Raw genomic sequence first — 15,115 nt, 5'->3', positions numbered from 1 at the left:
CCTTCAAGAGCAGCTCTGGAAACCACTGGCAGATTGCTCTGGGAAAGGCCCAGGGTGAAGGCTGAGCACAAACCCCAGCACTCCAGGGAGCTCTCTCCCCTCAGAGGTCCCACCCTCAGCACAGAGGGCCAGAGCAAGTAACAGACAGCAGGGAGGTTTATCTAGATACAGGTACTTTATTTACAAATATTTAGATTAATAGCATTGTTACATCAAATGAGGAGTACAGCAGTCCAAACAGATCCTTTCTGTGACAGAAACAATGAGACCTACTGTAACTTACTCTGGGAGTACAGGTATTGCACCTCAACAAGCTGTAGTCATTACAACACTGACTTCACATCAGCAGCAGGTCGTGGTCCCTGGGCAAACCCTGGTGCAGCCTTGGGTTAAGCAGGATGCAGGAGCTGGAGATCTTGAACATACCCATCTACTGAGGAACAGGAGTTAAAAAAGGACTAACCAGACAAACAAAGGGACAGCACACGAGTTACCCAAATCCTATTGTCTGCACATTCCAGTTTTGGCTTTTATTTAACATTGACTGTACAATACTCTGGTACCACTGGTTACTTACAAGTCTGAACATTGTAGAGTTTTAGTGTCTAGAGAGGGATTTTCAGACTACTTTGTATTTGAAACGATGCAGTAAGCCCCAAGTGGGACACTGGATTGTGGTTAAGCACTTACCCCCTTCCATTTTTAAACCTTGTGATGTTTTCCAAGTGAAGCTGCACAAGGAGCCACAGTAAAACCCCACATTAGTGCAGCACCACCCCCCCAGCACGGTCACCACGTGACACCCCCTCACACACAGGCCAGGCTGTGGCACCCCAGGAAGGACATACTTGAAAGCTTGAAGCAAAACCCTTAAAAAAACCCCTCACACAGCACTGTTAAAAGATACAAGAGTAGTTAAAAATCCCTAGAGAGCACACGTTGTTCCAACTGTCCAGTCCAGCCTCTGCCCAGTCCCAAGGTACAAAAGCAGGAGCTGTGCGAGAGCCCGGCCACGGCTGAAGCCCGAGAATGCCAAAGAGAAGCAGGCAGAGCACTGCTGAGTGCAGAGGGGAGCATTGCACAGTGCAGAATGAGAGCCACGCCCCACTAGTGTTAATGTCTGTGTCCCCAGCACCATAGGGACCCTGCAAGTGACACCCAGCAGCTGCAGCCCCAGCTGGGCTGTGCTGCCACGGGGGCGCAGAGAGCTCAGACTGTACAAACGGGGGTTCTCACACACTGCTCTAATGCCAGGCATCATTTTCTTCATTAAAATCATATACACAGGATGTATTTAACTGTTAGCTCAGTTCCTTCAAATTTTATACATATTTACGTTCTGTTAACAAAGGTAAAGGATAAAAGTGGCAAAAGAATGACGTAAAGCTATTGAGCACAAGAATGAACAGATCGCTTCCCTGCGCCACCCCGACCCCAGCACGTCCCACAGGGAATTCTTCCAACAAAAGCACATCATTACAGAGCCCCTCGCTACCATCAGAAGTCATTTCACAGCAAAAACTTATCCTTTACTACTGACAGCTCGAACAGTTAGAGGTGGGGAAGAAAGGCCAAAGAACCATAAAATAAACCATACAAGACAAAGCCCTGCAAAAGTGTAAAATCAGGAGTCCAGCATCAGTGCTCAGTTTAAATTATGTATCGGTGACACTATCACAAGGACAATCAAGGAAAAAAAAACTTCTAGATTTACCATGCAGGAGAGGTTTTATTACTCTACTTGCCTTTGATAACCTGATTACATCTAAAGTTGTTTAGCAGTTTAGTACTGTGTTAAACTTGTCTCAGAGTTTTAATTAAACCCAGTAAGATGTACAGAAGATGGGGAAGCGGTCAAAAGCACCACTCCCTAGAGCCAGAGGTGAGGGGTCAGGAGGAGCCACGGAGGGGTCACTAGCAGCCACAGCCTTCTCTCTGGGGCTGGGGTTCGCTCGTTAGCCGCCCCCCCTGCGGGGCTGACGGTTTGTGCTGTACGCCCGACTCGGCCGCGTTCAGGTCCAGGCTCCCGTCTTGGATGTTCTGGTAGATTTTCTTGGCAGCCTCCAGGAACGCGTCCTCCACGTTCTCTCCACTGCAAGAGAGCAGCAGGAGTTACTGGGGCTGCAGTGCTGCTTCCAGAGGGAGCTGGGCAGGCACTGTGCCCTCCTCTACAGCCCAACAGCCCAGCCCTGGCTCAGGGCAAGCCCTCCCTGGCCACCACACCCCCATCAGGACCAGCAGGAGTAAGGACTGAGGAGCAAAAATAAGCCAAGGCATCAAGCCACGTGCACAGGACAGTTCTGACAGAGGCTTAAAGCCAAGGGAGCCGCTATGGATCAGAACCTCTTTTTGTTCCAGAGTTCTGTTCTGGCAGGTGCCAGTGGGAGCCACGTTTCCTGGTGGCCCTGGGGATCCCCAGTGACACAGCCAGCCCCAAGCATGGCACAGCAATTCTTCAGTTACTGGAGGGGCTGGTCATTGCCTACAGACCAAACTTGCAGCTCTGAACAGCCAGGGGAAGGAACCCTTCACACACTGAACACATTCCACACTCAAATAAGGCCTGAAACCCAAACCAGTTCATTTGAATTCTACCAGTCTTTGCCTGAAATGCTGCCAGAGCTCTCAGTTCCAAGTTACTTTCAAGACACAGCAAACAGACCAATCTGAACATCACCGCAGCCAAAAGTCACTTACGTTTTTGCACTTGCTTCAAGGAACAATAAACCTGTTCAGAGACAGAGGTTTTACAGTCAGTACACAACACACCTCAGAAAGCCCCAAGTCAGACACACCACGACCTTCCCATTACATGCAAGACACTATTTTAGTACTAAACAAGCTTTTGTGACTATGTTAAGGCATCAGCACAGGCTGACTTCTAGAACTACACACAGTTATCAGACTGCCTGAGGCACAGCAGGAGTTTGTACATACAATTCCATCACTCTGGAAGTGTAAGCTTGCAGCTATCAATGCTGAGGATTCACTTTAACATCACTATCTTGTAGGAAAGTACCAGCTCAAGAGAAAAAAACACACCATTTTCTTCAGCAAACTGTTTGGCTTCTTCATATGTAACATCCCTCTGTGCTTCCAGGTCTGCTTTGTTTCCTATGAGGATTATCACCTGGGTCAGGAGAGAAAGAGTTAGTCTGGGAAAAAGCTTAGGAGCCTTTTCACTGCCACCTTCGTTATTAAAGAGACTTTTTAAAAGCCCAAAAGGAAATAGGCAGAGCAGATTACCTACAGAAGCCATGCTCCTTCAGGAGAACTCTGCTCTAACATTCCCCACTCTGGGAAAGCAGGAACAGCATCTGCAGCTGTCACTTTCCAAGGCTCTGGGGTGTTCTCAAGAGATGAGGTCCTAAAAAGCTGCTCTTTACTCATGAGAGCTGCACCCTGAGCCACTTCTTGTATTTGTTCAATCACCAGACAGAATCTTTAGAGTTTTCTCATCAGTTTGGTGCTAAAGTATTTTAGAAGCATTCAGGAACAGGCTGAAGAACAGCAGCCCTGTGGTATGGGCAGAGAGACCCAGAAGGATCTTCCTCCACAAAACCTGGTCAGCTTATGCTGGAGATCCAATTTACATTCCAGCCTAAAGACAGCATTCACCTCATTACTGACACAAAGCAAGGAGGAATAACACAAGTCAAGGCTGGTCCAGCTTTCATCCCAATTTTGTCTCCAACTGCTTCAAACCAACCCTGAAAGGTGAGTGGCACAAGAAGACTTTTAGAGGAAGCCCTTGTGCTGCAGCTGCAGTAGGGAAGTGAATCACTGCACTCTGCATGTGGGGACAGGAGCAGTGCAGAAAACACAGGCAGCTCTTGCAGAGACCACTGCAGTGCTTTGGCCTGAGCCTCCCACCACTTCCTCAGGGAGAAGCAACCTTGCTTTTAAGCTAAATGAAGTCCAACTTACAGTATTTGGATTGGTGAGGTTCCTTGCATCTGTCAGCCAGCTGCTTAAATGATTATATGTACTTCTTCTGCAAAGAATCAAGAGAGGACACTTTTAGCCTTTTATAAAATATTTAGGTGCTAACAGCACAGTCAGCATCCAAACACAGCAACATCCATCATCCCTGCTGTTCTCCCCACCTCAAAACAGACAAAGCAGCAGCAGTGTGAACTCAGACCACAAATTCAAGTCAGCTCTTACACTGCCAGTGGAAAGCCAGACCAATTCCCTCTGCTAGCACCCAGCTCTGCACACAGACAAGGCTGGTGCTGTTTTCAATAGAACATGTTAAAGGGTTTCCTGTCAAATGCTCTTACAGAACACAGTGCAGCAGAACAGCCCTTCAGTAACAAACTGCAGAAAGTCATGTTTTACTCAAGATTTACACAAACAGGAAATACAGCTACCTATGCAGGAAAAAACAAAGGAGTGCCTGAAGAATATCAAGAACAGCCCCAGAGGAAGATGAGAGACGTGTGAAAGCAAAAGTATTTCATGTTGCATCTGATTCACTACTGCTTGAGCAGCATCTTTAGCTGTCACCTCTAGAGGAAGGCAGGGTGCTGTGCAGTGCCAGGCTGCTGGGGAAGAGGCCCAGGTCAGGCTGAGGCCAGGCTCTGTCCCCACACACCACGGGCAGTTCCGCACGTTCGCTGCGGCACCGCCGCGCTCTGCCGGAGCACAGCCCTGCCAGGTGAGCCCTGCCAATGCCTCCACTGCAGCAACATCCTCGTGCTGAAGAGCAGATTCTAGGGGCAAAGCCACTTCTTTAAAACAACTTCAACACAGGGGGTCACAGCCTGAAATGCAAACTCCTCAGGCTCATCAGCAGCGAGATATTCCAAGACGAGCTGCTCACATCATCCCCTGTCTCATCTGCAGCCCTTTAAGCACAGGGGTGTTTAGGTAAGGTGTGGCAGGCAGGATGCTGCACATCCAGACACACACAGAGCCTCTGAGCCAAGGGGACAGACAGACAGACAGACAGTACCGACAGGGCTGTGCATCCCAACCTCAGCATCACACCCAGAGCTCTGCTGCCCTTACCTGGTGATGTCGTAGACCATGAGAGCTCCTGCTGCTCCTCTGTAGTAGCTTCGTGTGACAGCCCTGAATCTCTCTTGTCCTGCTGTATCCCAAATCTGTAGTTTAATTTTTTGGCCACTAACTTCAATTATTCTTGTGCCAAATTCAACACCAATTGTGTGGGGACAGTCTGCCATAACTGTCATGAAAAATAAGAGCAAAGATCAGATCTTCCTAGGACATTTTCCTTGTTGCAAAAATATGACTCCCACAAGTTTTCAGTTATCTTTACTGGATTTTCAGTCTCTAAAAAAGCATTTTTACAGCTACAGTTCCCAAACTGCATCACTTAACCAGAAACAAAATGCTCCATTTCCTGAGCTGCTGTTAGTTTTAAGAACAGTTATAAAATTCCTTGCCTTCTCTGCTGCTCTTTGGCCATACATATCAGAAGGTACCAAGTCAGCTGACTCCCAGTCTATCCTTGCAGATGGTTAACTATTTTAATGTAGTAGGAAAAGATAATTTTTAGGGCATTACCAAGAAAGATACAGTTAAAAAGTCTGTCACATTTTTAAAAACAAACACCCAAGTTGGTTCAGACAGGGCAATAACATGACTGTCCAAGAAAATGCCTGTTTCATAAGCAGCTACAAACACACCAAATCAAATCCAAAAAGGCAACTTTCCAGTTATGATAAACTCGTGTTAATAAGCTCATCTTTGAGGAAGATCAAGAAAATACAGACAGGATGAGGACCTACTCAGGCTGCCTAGAGTTAGGGGCAGTCTCACAGCAGAGGTGTTTGGCACATCGGTTTGGTTGTACTGCTTTGGCTTGGTGCTGACAGAACTTTCTCCTCATGGACAATCTGACCATGTGCAAAATGGCTTTTAAATAACTGGCTGATACTGCATTTTCATTAAAAACAGCAGTCAGAAGTTCCTGTTTCTAGTGGAAAACAAATATTTAAAGTGCAGCTCCTACCCACTTGTTACCTCATCTCAAGCAGCACATGGTGATGCCTGTACTGAGAAATACCTCCAGACTTACTCACTGAGTGAGGTAACAGCTGCTGCAAACCCCAATGCAACACACACCAGCAGCAACTGAAGCTAATTCTTAATTAGTGATGATAAAGCACAAGAAAATGTTTCAGCTGAGAGAGACTGCAGCAAGCCCTAAACACCATCACCCAGGGCAGGCCAAGTGTCCTGCAGGGCTGCTGAAGGTTGCAAACCAGGACTCTCAGTAAAATTATTTCTTTTTTTTTTTTTCCTTTTGAACTCCTTAACAGTACTAAAAACTCCAACTGCTTGTGAGCTACACCAATACTGAAAACATGCAAAGCTCAGACACTACATTTCTCTTTGTCCACATCAAAATCACAGAAAAGCTGTAAAATCAGATCCAGTCCTCCCTCTCCTCACAGGCAGGATTGGCTGGAGCAGGTTTTGCCATAACTACATCAATATTTGTTTCTGCATCTGCTCAAGTCAAACCAGAAATGTGACCCAGCACAATCCAAACTCAAAGAGAGTAAGACTGACCAAACTGAGCTTGTGCATGATGGAAACAGGCAGGGAAAAGGGATGAAAATGCCAGTTAGAATAAATATCATGAACTGAAATACTCACACTTCTTTTCTGTGAATTGATGAAGCAAACAGGACTTTCCTACACCCATGTCCCCTGTTACAGAAAGAATAGTTAAATCATTGTTGCAACAAGCACATTTTCTTCCTCCCACACAACAAATGGTACAGAGACATTCATTTCTCAGGTCAGATGGGCAGTGTTCTATCCCTGGCTATAGCCTTGAATTTATCAACTTGCCACTAAAGCTTTGGCTACAGATACAGCTCGTGAGCAAGAGCAGATCACTCAAGAAATAGTTAATTTGTATTACTGATTTTATAATTCTATTTCACAAGGTTATAAAAAGTACAGCTGAAGAAACTGAAATGTAAAATATACTTGATGTTTGCTCCTGTCTTACTGTGGTAAGAACATCAAAATACTGACAACCATCCAGAACACCTCAAGAAATTGCTTTATTTCCACTGATCCTCTTGCACAATGCCAAGAGTGAGACACAGCAAGATCTTTTAAGAACCAACTTTTCCAGAGGCTGAGGCTGTCACAGCAGCCTGACTTACGAACCTGCAGATCATTTACACCTACACAAGGTCATTAACAATTAAACAATTAACAGCAAGACCAGTTCTTCTGGGACAGCAATACATGTAATCCCTTAGAGTCCCTGACTAAGCAGCCAAGGAAGCTGCAGCTAAAAGCAACATTTAAACAAAAAAATACAGCCTGACAGAGGTTTATCAGCCTCATGCAATGGTTTCCAATCAGTACTCATGCCTTCAACATAAATTCTAAAACCTTTGGGATTAATGATGCAAAATGCTCCAGTAAATGCTAAAGCTGCAGAGAAGTGTGGTGACCTGTGGGGACTGAGGTGGGACAAGCACAAACTGAAAGCAGCCTGGCACAGCCACAGGCTCCTCATGTACCCACACAGAGCATACACAGGTGTGAGCCCACTGGTACTTACCAATAATGATGTACTTAAAGATGTAGGAATAGTTGTAAGGTGCAGTTGCCATTGTGGCACTAAAATAAAAAAAGAGAACATGTCAGAACTGATACTTGTTCTCTCAAGGTGACCCAAATCATCCAGTTTAGTTCATATAAACAAAATAACCCTTCCTCTTCCTCTCTCCCCCAACCACCCTTTCACTCACAGTTCAATCTGTGTAGCTCCCCAGTGTCACTGAATTAGTGGCACAGCCAGCAAAGTTCCCACATGGTTTGCTCTGAGCCCCTGTCAGCAAGGCCTCCAAGAAGAAACACACCCTGGGGTAGCACTGATAATCAATTTTATCCAGAAGGACCTAAAGCTGTTGAAAAGCTCAGTCCCTCCTTGCTCTGCACAGTCACTGCCAGACCAGCCCTCACCCGCCAAAGAGCTGATGGATCAACCCAAAATAAAATCTGACTCCAGCACAAAACCTGGAGAGATTTAACAAAACCAGCAAGTTGGAACTATTACCTCACACTTCTGAGACCTGCAACAGCAACAAAGGAAGCAGTGCAGCTTGCAGCAAACAGCTAAGATTTAAAAGAATGCTGTAGTAGCCTTAACTGGGGCCTGGGGTGCTGCTTGTCCATGTCAGAAAAGTGCTGTAAGCCACAAATCAGATGTTCAGGAAGTTGGTTAACATCTCTGTGGCTTTGTCAGCACAGCAGTGCTACAGAGAGGCTGCTGAGCAGTTTCTCTTTTTTAAAAGACAGTCAAAATACTTTTAACATTCCAGAATTTTCCTAAACATCGAGGGAATCAGAACTGGCTTTGGCTGTTTAAATCTGCAAGGAGTAAAAGCTGACTTGCTAACTAACACGCCAGTTAGCCAGGATTACACATCTGCAAGGGCCAGATGTTGCCAGGTAACATAAAGATGGGAAATGCCTGCCTTGGTCCCAGGCTTTAAGTTAAACTGGATCCACTGACCAGTTAAGCTAGTGGAAAATTTCTAGCAGGAATTCAGCACTTCCCTTGCTGCTCCTGCAGGGCAGATAGCCAGCCATTACAAACACATGGTACTCCTTACAAGGAACACTGCTGGAGCCTAGAAAGATTTTCATTAGGTCATGTGTCATTCACATGACAAATGAAACCAATACTGGAAAGAAATACAGAGGAAAGCTTCCAGGCCTGGGACTTTCTCAAAAGCAAAGCACTGTTCCTTGCACCACAATTAATCCCTCTCAGTGAACTGCAGTCATAAGAAAGATGAACAAATCTCACACCCAGCACAGAGCCAGCAGCCTCTGCTTCCCAGCACTGAGATTTGAGGCAAACATGCTTATCTAGACCTGGGAGGGGAACACTCCAGAGCAGCTCAGAGGGTTTACTGAGTGCCAGGCAGTGCACCTCGTCTTCCCTCCACGCCTGGCTCAGGAGATGGAAACACTCGGTCCTTCTGTCCCAAGCAGAACACACAGCACCTCTGCTAAATCCAACAGAGACACACACTGTTCTACTGAACCAAGTTTATTCCAAGATAGGAAATAAACTGACAATTTTGGACACTAATTCACCAAGCAAGCCAGCAGCTTTATTGCTTTATTTCCTGGAAGATTCCAGAATTACAGTACCAGCTTCAGCACGTGAATGGGTTATTTTCAACAGCAGTAAATAAAGACAAGTCACTGCTCCAGATTGAGTTCCAAACGAATGTGTCACTGTGGAAACATCCAGTCCTTCAAGTTTCCTGAACATCTTCACACATTATGTTCTTTTTCTTCTCCAGCATGTCCCAGCACAGTAACCTGGGCACACAAAGCACATGTTCCTGCAGGACCCTTCACTGCCACCTCCTTTCTGGGCAGGGCAGGAGCACCACGCTCACAGCTCAGCTCCATTTGATGGCACACAGGGCCACACTGGGGGTCCTGGAGGTAACTGGAAGTATAAAAGAAAGCTTGAACAAACTGATTTATACATGCAAGTACTTCAGGAGGAGAGCAGGAACTGCCCTGTTTTCCCCAAAAAACAGCTGGGTGTTACAGCCACAAGACACCAAGAGCACCAATATGCACCAAAGGTCTCCTGTGCATTCTGAGGATGGAAATATCCAGTCACTGAAGCTGTTAACAACCCCAACCAAACCCAGCAGCACCACGAACTCCAAGACAGGGAACAAACCACCTATGTGGCAATGGAATCTGCAGAAGCCTGAGTGCCCTCTCTTCTTCCCAAGACCAGGAGGCCAAGGGCTGCCAAGTACTCCAAACACAGGGAAGTTTCATGTTTCTGAGCACATGACTTTAGGATATCACTGTGTGGTAAACAATGTTGAACTGCTCTGCTGTTCCAACCAGGAGGGAAATGCATCCTGCAATCCAAGTCTGGAAAGTGTGGAGGACTTTTTATAAAGCATGGACAAACTGGGAACTCTGTGCAGTCTCTGTCATAAACTCAATTTGAAGTGAGTCTCAACTGTATCTTTATTGCTAAATATACAGCTCTGTTTGTCAGGCTGTTTCTGCTTGCTGAGATATGATCATTTTCAGTATGCCCTCTAAGTAAAAAAGTCTTAACTATGCTATTTCAATGCAAAAAACTACTGGTATTACATTTATTCCAAGGGTCACATTACAGAAAAGATTCTGAAATAGTCCAAACCATTAGTAAAGGTCAGGAATATTTTCTGGAGAACAGATGATTCCTTTAAATAAAAAAATCAAGTAAAAACCCAAGCAATACTAAAACAACCAAATAACAAACTTTTATACACTCAAATTCCAGTAAGGATTAGCAGGAGTTCAAACTGTATTCAGATCTTGGAATAAAGTGATATTCCACAAGGACTCTGTGCTGAAGGAGGAAAAAAAAAAACCTGCAACCAACTAAGCAGAGAAACCCTGCTGAGAATTTAGCCTTGGAAAAGTGGCCACCTCAGCATTTACTGCAGACGAAAGAAGGAAGTCCAGACAAGAACAGGGCACAAGAGGGGTCAGTAAATTCTAAACTATCAGCTACATGTCAATGCAAGGGGCTGATGCCTTGATAGGCACCACTCATCTCCAGGAACTGGAGTTCTGCCTCCACCCTCTCTGTTCCAGACATGTGAGTCTCAATAATTCCAATGGGGGGATGGGGCTTTCCTCTTGGGAGAGCAAGGACTGCAGGGCTGAGAAAGCTGCACATAAATAAATATCCACAGCTCAGCCTCGGCCGTGCTGGCACTGTGCACGGTGACATCAAAGTTAACCAGCCATGAGTTTACTGTTAACAGAAAGCAGAAGTTTAGTCTGGGAGCTCGGCCCACCTGCCATCCTTCTTCTGGGCAAGGCTGCCAGCTCATGTTGGCTCCCTCCTCCAGGTAAGGCTGCCCTGGAGCCCAGAGCATTAGTGCAGGATGGCCACTGGCCAGAGGATCTCACTAAGCACAGATTTATGCTCATTTCAAAGCCTATACAATTCATTTCTGTTTTACATTAAATTTTGCAGTGAGCAGTGTCACCAAATCCATTTCCCATATATCAACTTCTTCTTAGAGGCTTTTTTTTTTTAAATACATTAAATATGACCTTAATGAGACACCAGGACATCTACATCTCCTCCTCTAATCAAAAAGCACCACACAGATATTTAGAAATCTCACTGAAGCCTTATTTCAAGTATCAGCTACATCTGTACTTCCTGAGATAAGATTGTTCTGGGCACATTGCTGTAACATGCTTTATCACAGTAACATAACTGTAAATATCAGATTCATACCAGCCTTTGTGAGACCTGTGCAGTTCCTTCCAGCTCAAGGACACAGCTTTAACTCTTCCCTGGGTATCAAGTGCATGGAGAAATTTAGTATCTTTATGCTCAACAAGAAGCAGGTGTGTTATGAAAGGAGACCAGAACCTGCATGCAGAGGGTTTATTAAGACACTGCTGTGGTTCACACCATCAGCTGATGGATGGCCCATGTGCAGGGATAAGAGCTGGGGAAAAAAAACACCACCTTCAAACTCAGCACTGCCCAGCTGTTCCTGGTTCCCTGCAAACCACAGCACCCTGCAGCCAGGGAACCACTGGGCAGTTACTCTGAAGCAAAAGGTATTTTGTGGTCCATCTGGGCAGCCAGATGTTCTGTGCATCATTCTCCAAGGATGTGCAGCAGGAAAGCTCTCACAGTTGAAGCTGCAGATTACTTGGATGTTAATTAACAGACAACAATAAGATTGATAAGGGGGACGAGCTGGAGAGGGGTAGAATTGTTTCATTTTGTAACTGCACTTTCCCCTGATAAGGACTTTTGTTAAGCACACAGAACAATGGGGTTCAACTGGTACCTCACTTCAGCAGGCTACCAGAGAGTCTGAGTGCTTCAGTTATGGTCACCTGTCAGATCACAGCACACTGAAGGCAACAACAGCTCTGTTATCAATTCACTCACCCAAGCACTGCATTCCCATAGGTCTGTTGGCCACAGCAAGCTATGAGGTCTGCTACAATTAAATTCCACTGTGGTTCTCTGGCTTTCACACACAAGGACATTCAGGTCTTCCTGAACCACATCAACATCTCAGCCCTCTTTAAGATGATGCTCTGCAGCCACCCTGCTCTGCTTATTTATTCACTTTTGCAGGCTTGGCTTTACAAAGCCCTGCTGAGCCTGATCCCTGAGGAGTCTCAGAGCCTGCTGCAGCCTTCACACCTGTGTGACAACATCACTTGTTGCTGGCCAGTTCCTTACTCCTCCCTCAGCTCCTCCAGAGTCATCCTCCCCTGCTCCCCCCTTGGGATTTCACCAAAGCATCCAGTGAGCACAAGACAGGAAATCTGGCTGAGGTGATCTCTGTTCACCCAGAGCCTCTGGGAGCTGCTGCCCAGGATCACTTTGCATTTCCTTACTATTCCCACCTCTGGTTACTCTTTCCCTGACAGCACAGGAGGCTTGCAAGCTCTGGGGCTCAGACTTCAGCCCTGCAGAGCCCTTTCCAGGCTGTTCTTGAAGAAATGCATTTGGTATGTTCCCTAATAATGTCCAACACCCGAACCCAGCCTGAGGCCTAGGAGGTTCTTTCAAAGGCTTCACAGGCCTTCACTTCTCCTTCCTCCAGGAGAACTTCATTTTTCTTTTTAAATCATAACACACTACCTTCTGACTTTCCTCACCAGCTCTCCAGTCACACTCACCTTGTCCTGGTTATCCTTCTACTGGTTTCACATCCTGCTTCATTAAGTTACTCCATTTGGCTTCCTAAACTTCCTGCATTTATATGTGCACACCTCAATTCTCCCTAGCCACACCCGAGCAGCAGAGCTGAACTAATCACTGCCTACCTGTCCTCATCAGCTCCAGCACCTTCTGCCATGTCCCTCCCCTCAGCCACTCTTTATCCACTTGTATCTCCTCACTTCTCCTACAGAACACTCCAACCTGTTGTGTCTGTTCCCACAGGAGAACCAAGGTCCAGAGATATCAGCTAAGTTTGGGACAGAATATACAAAACCAGAAGAGTTTTCTGTCATTCCAACAAATCAGAATGCTCTGGAGTCCCCACCTAGGGAAACACAAGTCACAGACGTTTTAGGTAAATATTAACTAAGATCTACCTCCTGATTGAGGAAGATTCAGCAAAATGAGAATCAATCTTAACCAGGTTTCACTAGATACCCAGGAGTGAGCAGGTAATTTTAAAGCATTATTTACATTTTACATCCCAGTACCTCCAGTAGAACAGGTTTGTTTCCAAACTGCTGTCCTTTATAAGAACTCCTCTTTTTTTTTTTTTTGTTACTTGCAAAATGGAAAAGAGGAACTTCTTCCTTCCACTCAGGCTTACGACATTTTCAAATCCCTACAGGAAGCTAGCAAATTCCTTTATAAATCATATTAAATTGTGACATTTAGTAATTAAATTCCCCAAGGTTTTTTCTCCCCATTAGCAAGTACTGCCCAAGCACAAGGGCCCCTCAGTCCAAACCATGTCAGGAATCAATCCCAGGCAATCCATTCCACAGGATAACATCTGTAAAAGATGTGGAGACTTGGGGCTTGATATGGTTTAGGATACAGCCAACCTGAATGAATCCTGTTCACTAAGGGGCTCTGTCACCTCTGAAAAACATCCCAACACAGATCTACCCTGTCTCAAAGCAAAAGCCACAGCGAGTAACCTCCAGTGCCACTGCCAGAGCCACTTCAGTGCAGACACCCACCTCTGCCTAGCTTTAGTGCAAGGATAATTCAGCACAACTCCAATTCAAGACAAAGCTACCAACAGATGCTGTAGATACTTAGTGTGCTGCAAACAGGCGATAAACAATTAAGAGAAAGAAAAGAATTTCACTCTGTTTAGCCTAAATAAGCTTTGTCAAGAAAACCCAGTCTAGAATACTTTCGCTGCTTTCTCAAATAGGAAGTGGCTTTTCCCTCAACCCTCAAAGTTATTTTTCTGTCAAAGTTCACGACGGCACAGGTCGATATAACAATTAAAAGTAGAGATAACGCTGCACATCGGCCACATATACGATACAATATACACATACACACCCTACGTGCAACTGCAACAGCTCGTAAGGGGGAGATACAGAAACACACATATAAAAATATCGCCTGTGGCCGGGTGTTCGCTGGTGGCGTTGCCGACTGTGCAGTGCCGAGGAGCAGTGGGAGGCGGCGTGACACAGAGCAAAGCGGCCTAGTCCTGCCCGCAGCCTCCCCCCGCTCGGCCCGGCCGCCCCTTCCCCTCCCTGCCGGCCCCGGGGCCCGCCCGCAGCGCCCTCGGGGCCGCAGGGCGCCCTGCGGGCCCGCCGGGCCGCGGCTCGGGGCGGCACCGGGACGGAGCGCGGCCGACCGGGACCCGCCCCGCTCCGCCCGGCCCGGCGGAGCCCCGGCGCGGGGCCTGGCGCTGCAGGCCCGGCCGGGCGGGCGGCGCTGGCGGCCCGCCGTACCTGTGCTCGGGGCTCAGGGAGCTGTGCAGCGCGGCTGTGCGGGCGGTGCCCGGTGCCCCGCGGGCTGTGTGTCTCGGCTCGGTCCGGGCTCGCTCCGCTGCCTCAGACGCGGCTCCGCTGCGCCCCCATCACCCCCGCAGCCAAGATGGCGGCGCCCCTCGCACGGGGTTTCCCCTCCCACTCTCGACGGGCGCCGGGGCCGCACAAAGAGTGGGCGCGAGGGCGCCGCGACGCAGCCAATCGCGGCGGCCACTGCCCGGCGAGGCCCCGCCCACCCAGCCGGCGCTAGGGGCGGGGCAGGGCGGGGCAGGGCGGGGCGGGAGCGCGCGCGCGCGGCGGAGCCGGGGCGGGGCCGCGCGCGCGGGGCGGGGCGGGAGCGCGCGCGCCCTCAGGCGGAGGAGCGGCGGCGGCGCCTCAGGGCGGAGCGCGGCCTCGGGCAGCGCGGAAAATCCCGGATTTCCGCGCTGTTCTCCTGGAAAGTGGCGCGGAAGCCACCAGTGACCCGCCCGGAAGCCCCCAGCTCGCGGGGACACGGTGAGAACGGGAGCAGTCCGGCACGGCGCAGGTACGGGGCTGTAGCAGCGTCCGGCACCTCTGAGGGGCTCCAGAGCCCCCCGTGTGTCTCCAATAACATCATCCGGTGTTGGCC

General features: G+C 47.8%; 1 protein-coding gene across 1 annotated transcript; it reads right to left on the bottom strand.

Moving 5' to 3' along the window:
• Nucleotides 1–156: 156 nt before the first annotated feature.
• On the bottom strand, nucleotides 157–14,642 carry RAB14 (RAB14, member RAS oncogene family). The gene is made up of 8 exons (XM_059865484.1): nucleotides 14,467–14,642; nucleotides 7,559–7,617; nucleotides 6,631–6,684; nucleotides 5,014–5,191; nucleotides 3,928–3,994; nucleotides 3,043–3,130; nucleotides 2,698–2,728; nucleotides 157–2,092 (listed from the first exon to the last, which is right to left on the bottom strand). The coding sequence occupies exons 2-8, from the start codon at nucleotides 7,608–7,610 to the stop codon at nucleotides 1,915–1,917; spliced, it is 648 nt and encodes a 215-aa protein (XP_059721467.1). The 5' UTR covers nucleotides 7,611–7,617; nucleotides 14,467–14,642; the 3' UTR covers nucleotides 157–1,914.
• Between the last annotated feature and the right edge of the window lie 473 nt (nucleotides 14,643–15,115).

Source organism: Haemorhous mexicanus, chromosome 21 (assembly GCF_027477595.1).
Source record: "Haemorhous mexicanus isolate bHaeMex1 chromosome 21, bHaeMex1.pri, whole genome shotgun sequence".
Lineage (NCBI taxonomy): Eukaryota > Metazoa > Chordata > Aves > Passeriformes > Fringillidae > Haemorhous > Haemorhous mexicanus.
Note: the sequence above shows the minus strand (reverse complement) of the source record. Positions and strands in the feature narration are given on the sequence as shown.

Bases quoted from the DNA above. Each gene is read 5' to 3' on its own strand.
- RAB14 (XM_059865484.1), bottom strand. From the start codon at position 7,610: ATGGCAACTGCACCTTACAACTATTCCTACATCTTTAAGTACATCATT. The intron at 3,995-5,013 runs GTAAGGGCAGCA...GATTCTTTGCAG, and splicing joins ATGGTCTACGACATCACCAG to AAGAAGTACATATAATCATT. The intron at 2,093-2,697 runs GTAAGTGACTTT...GCTCTCTTGCAG, and splicing joins CTTGAAGCAAGTGCAAAAAC to TGGAGAGAACGTGGAGGACG.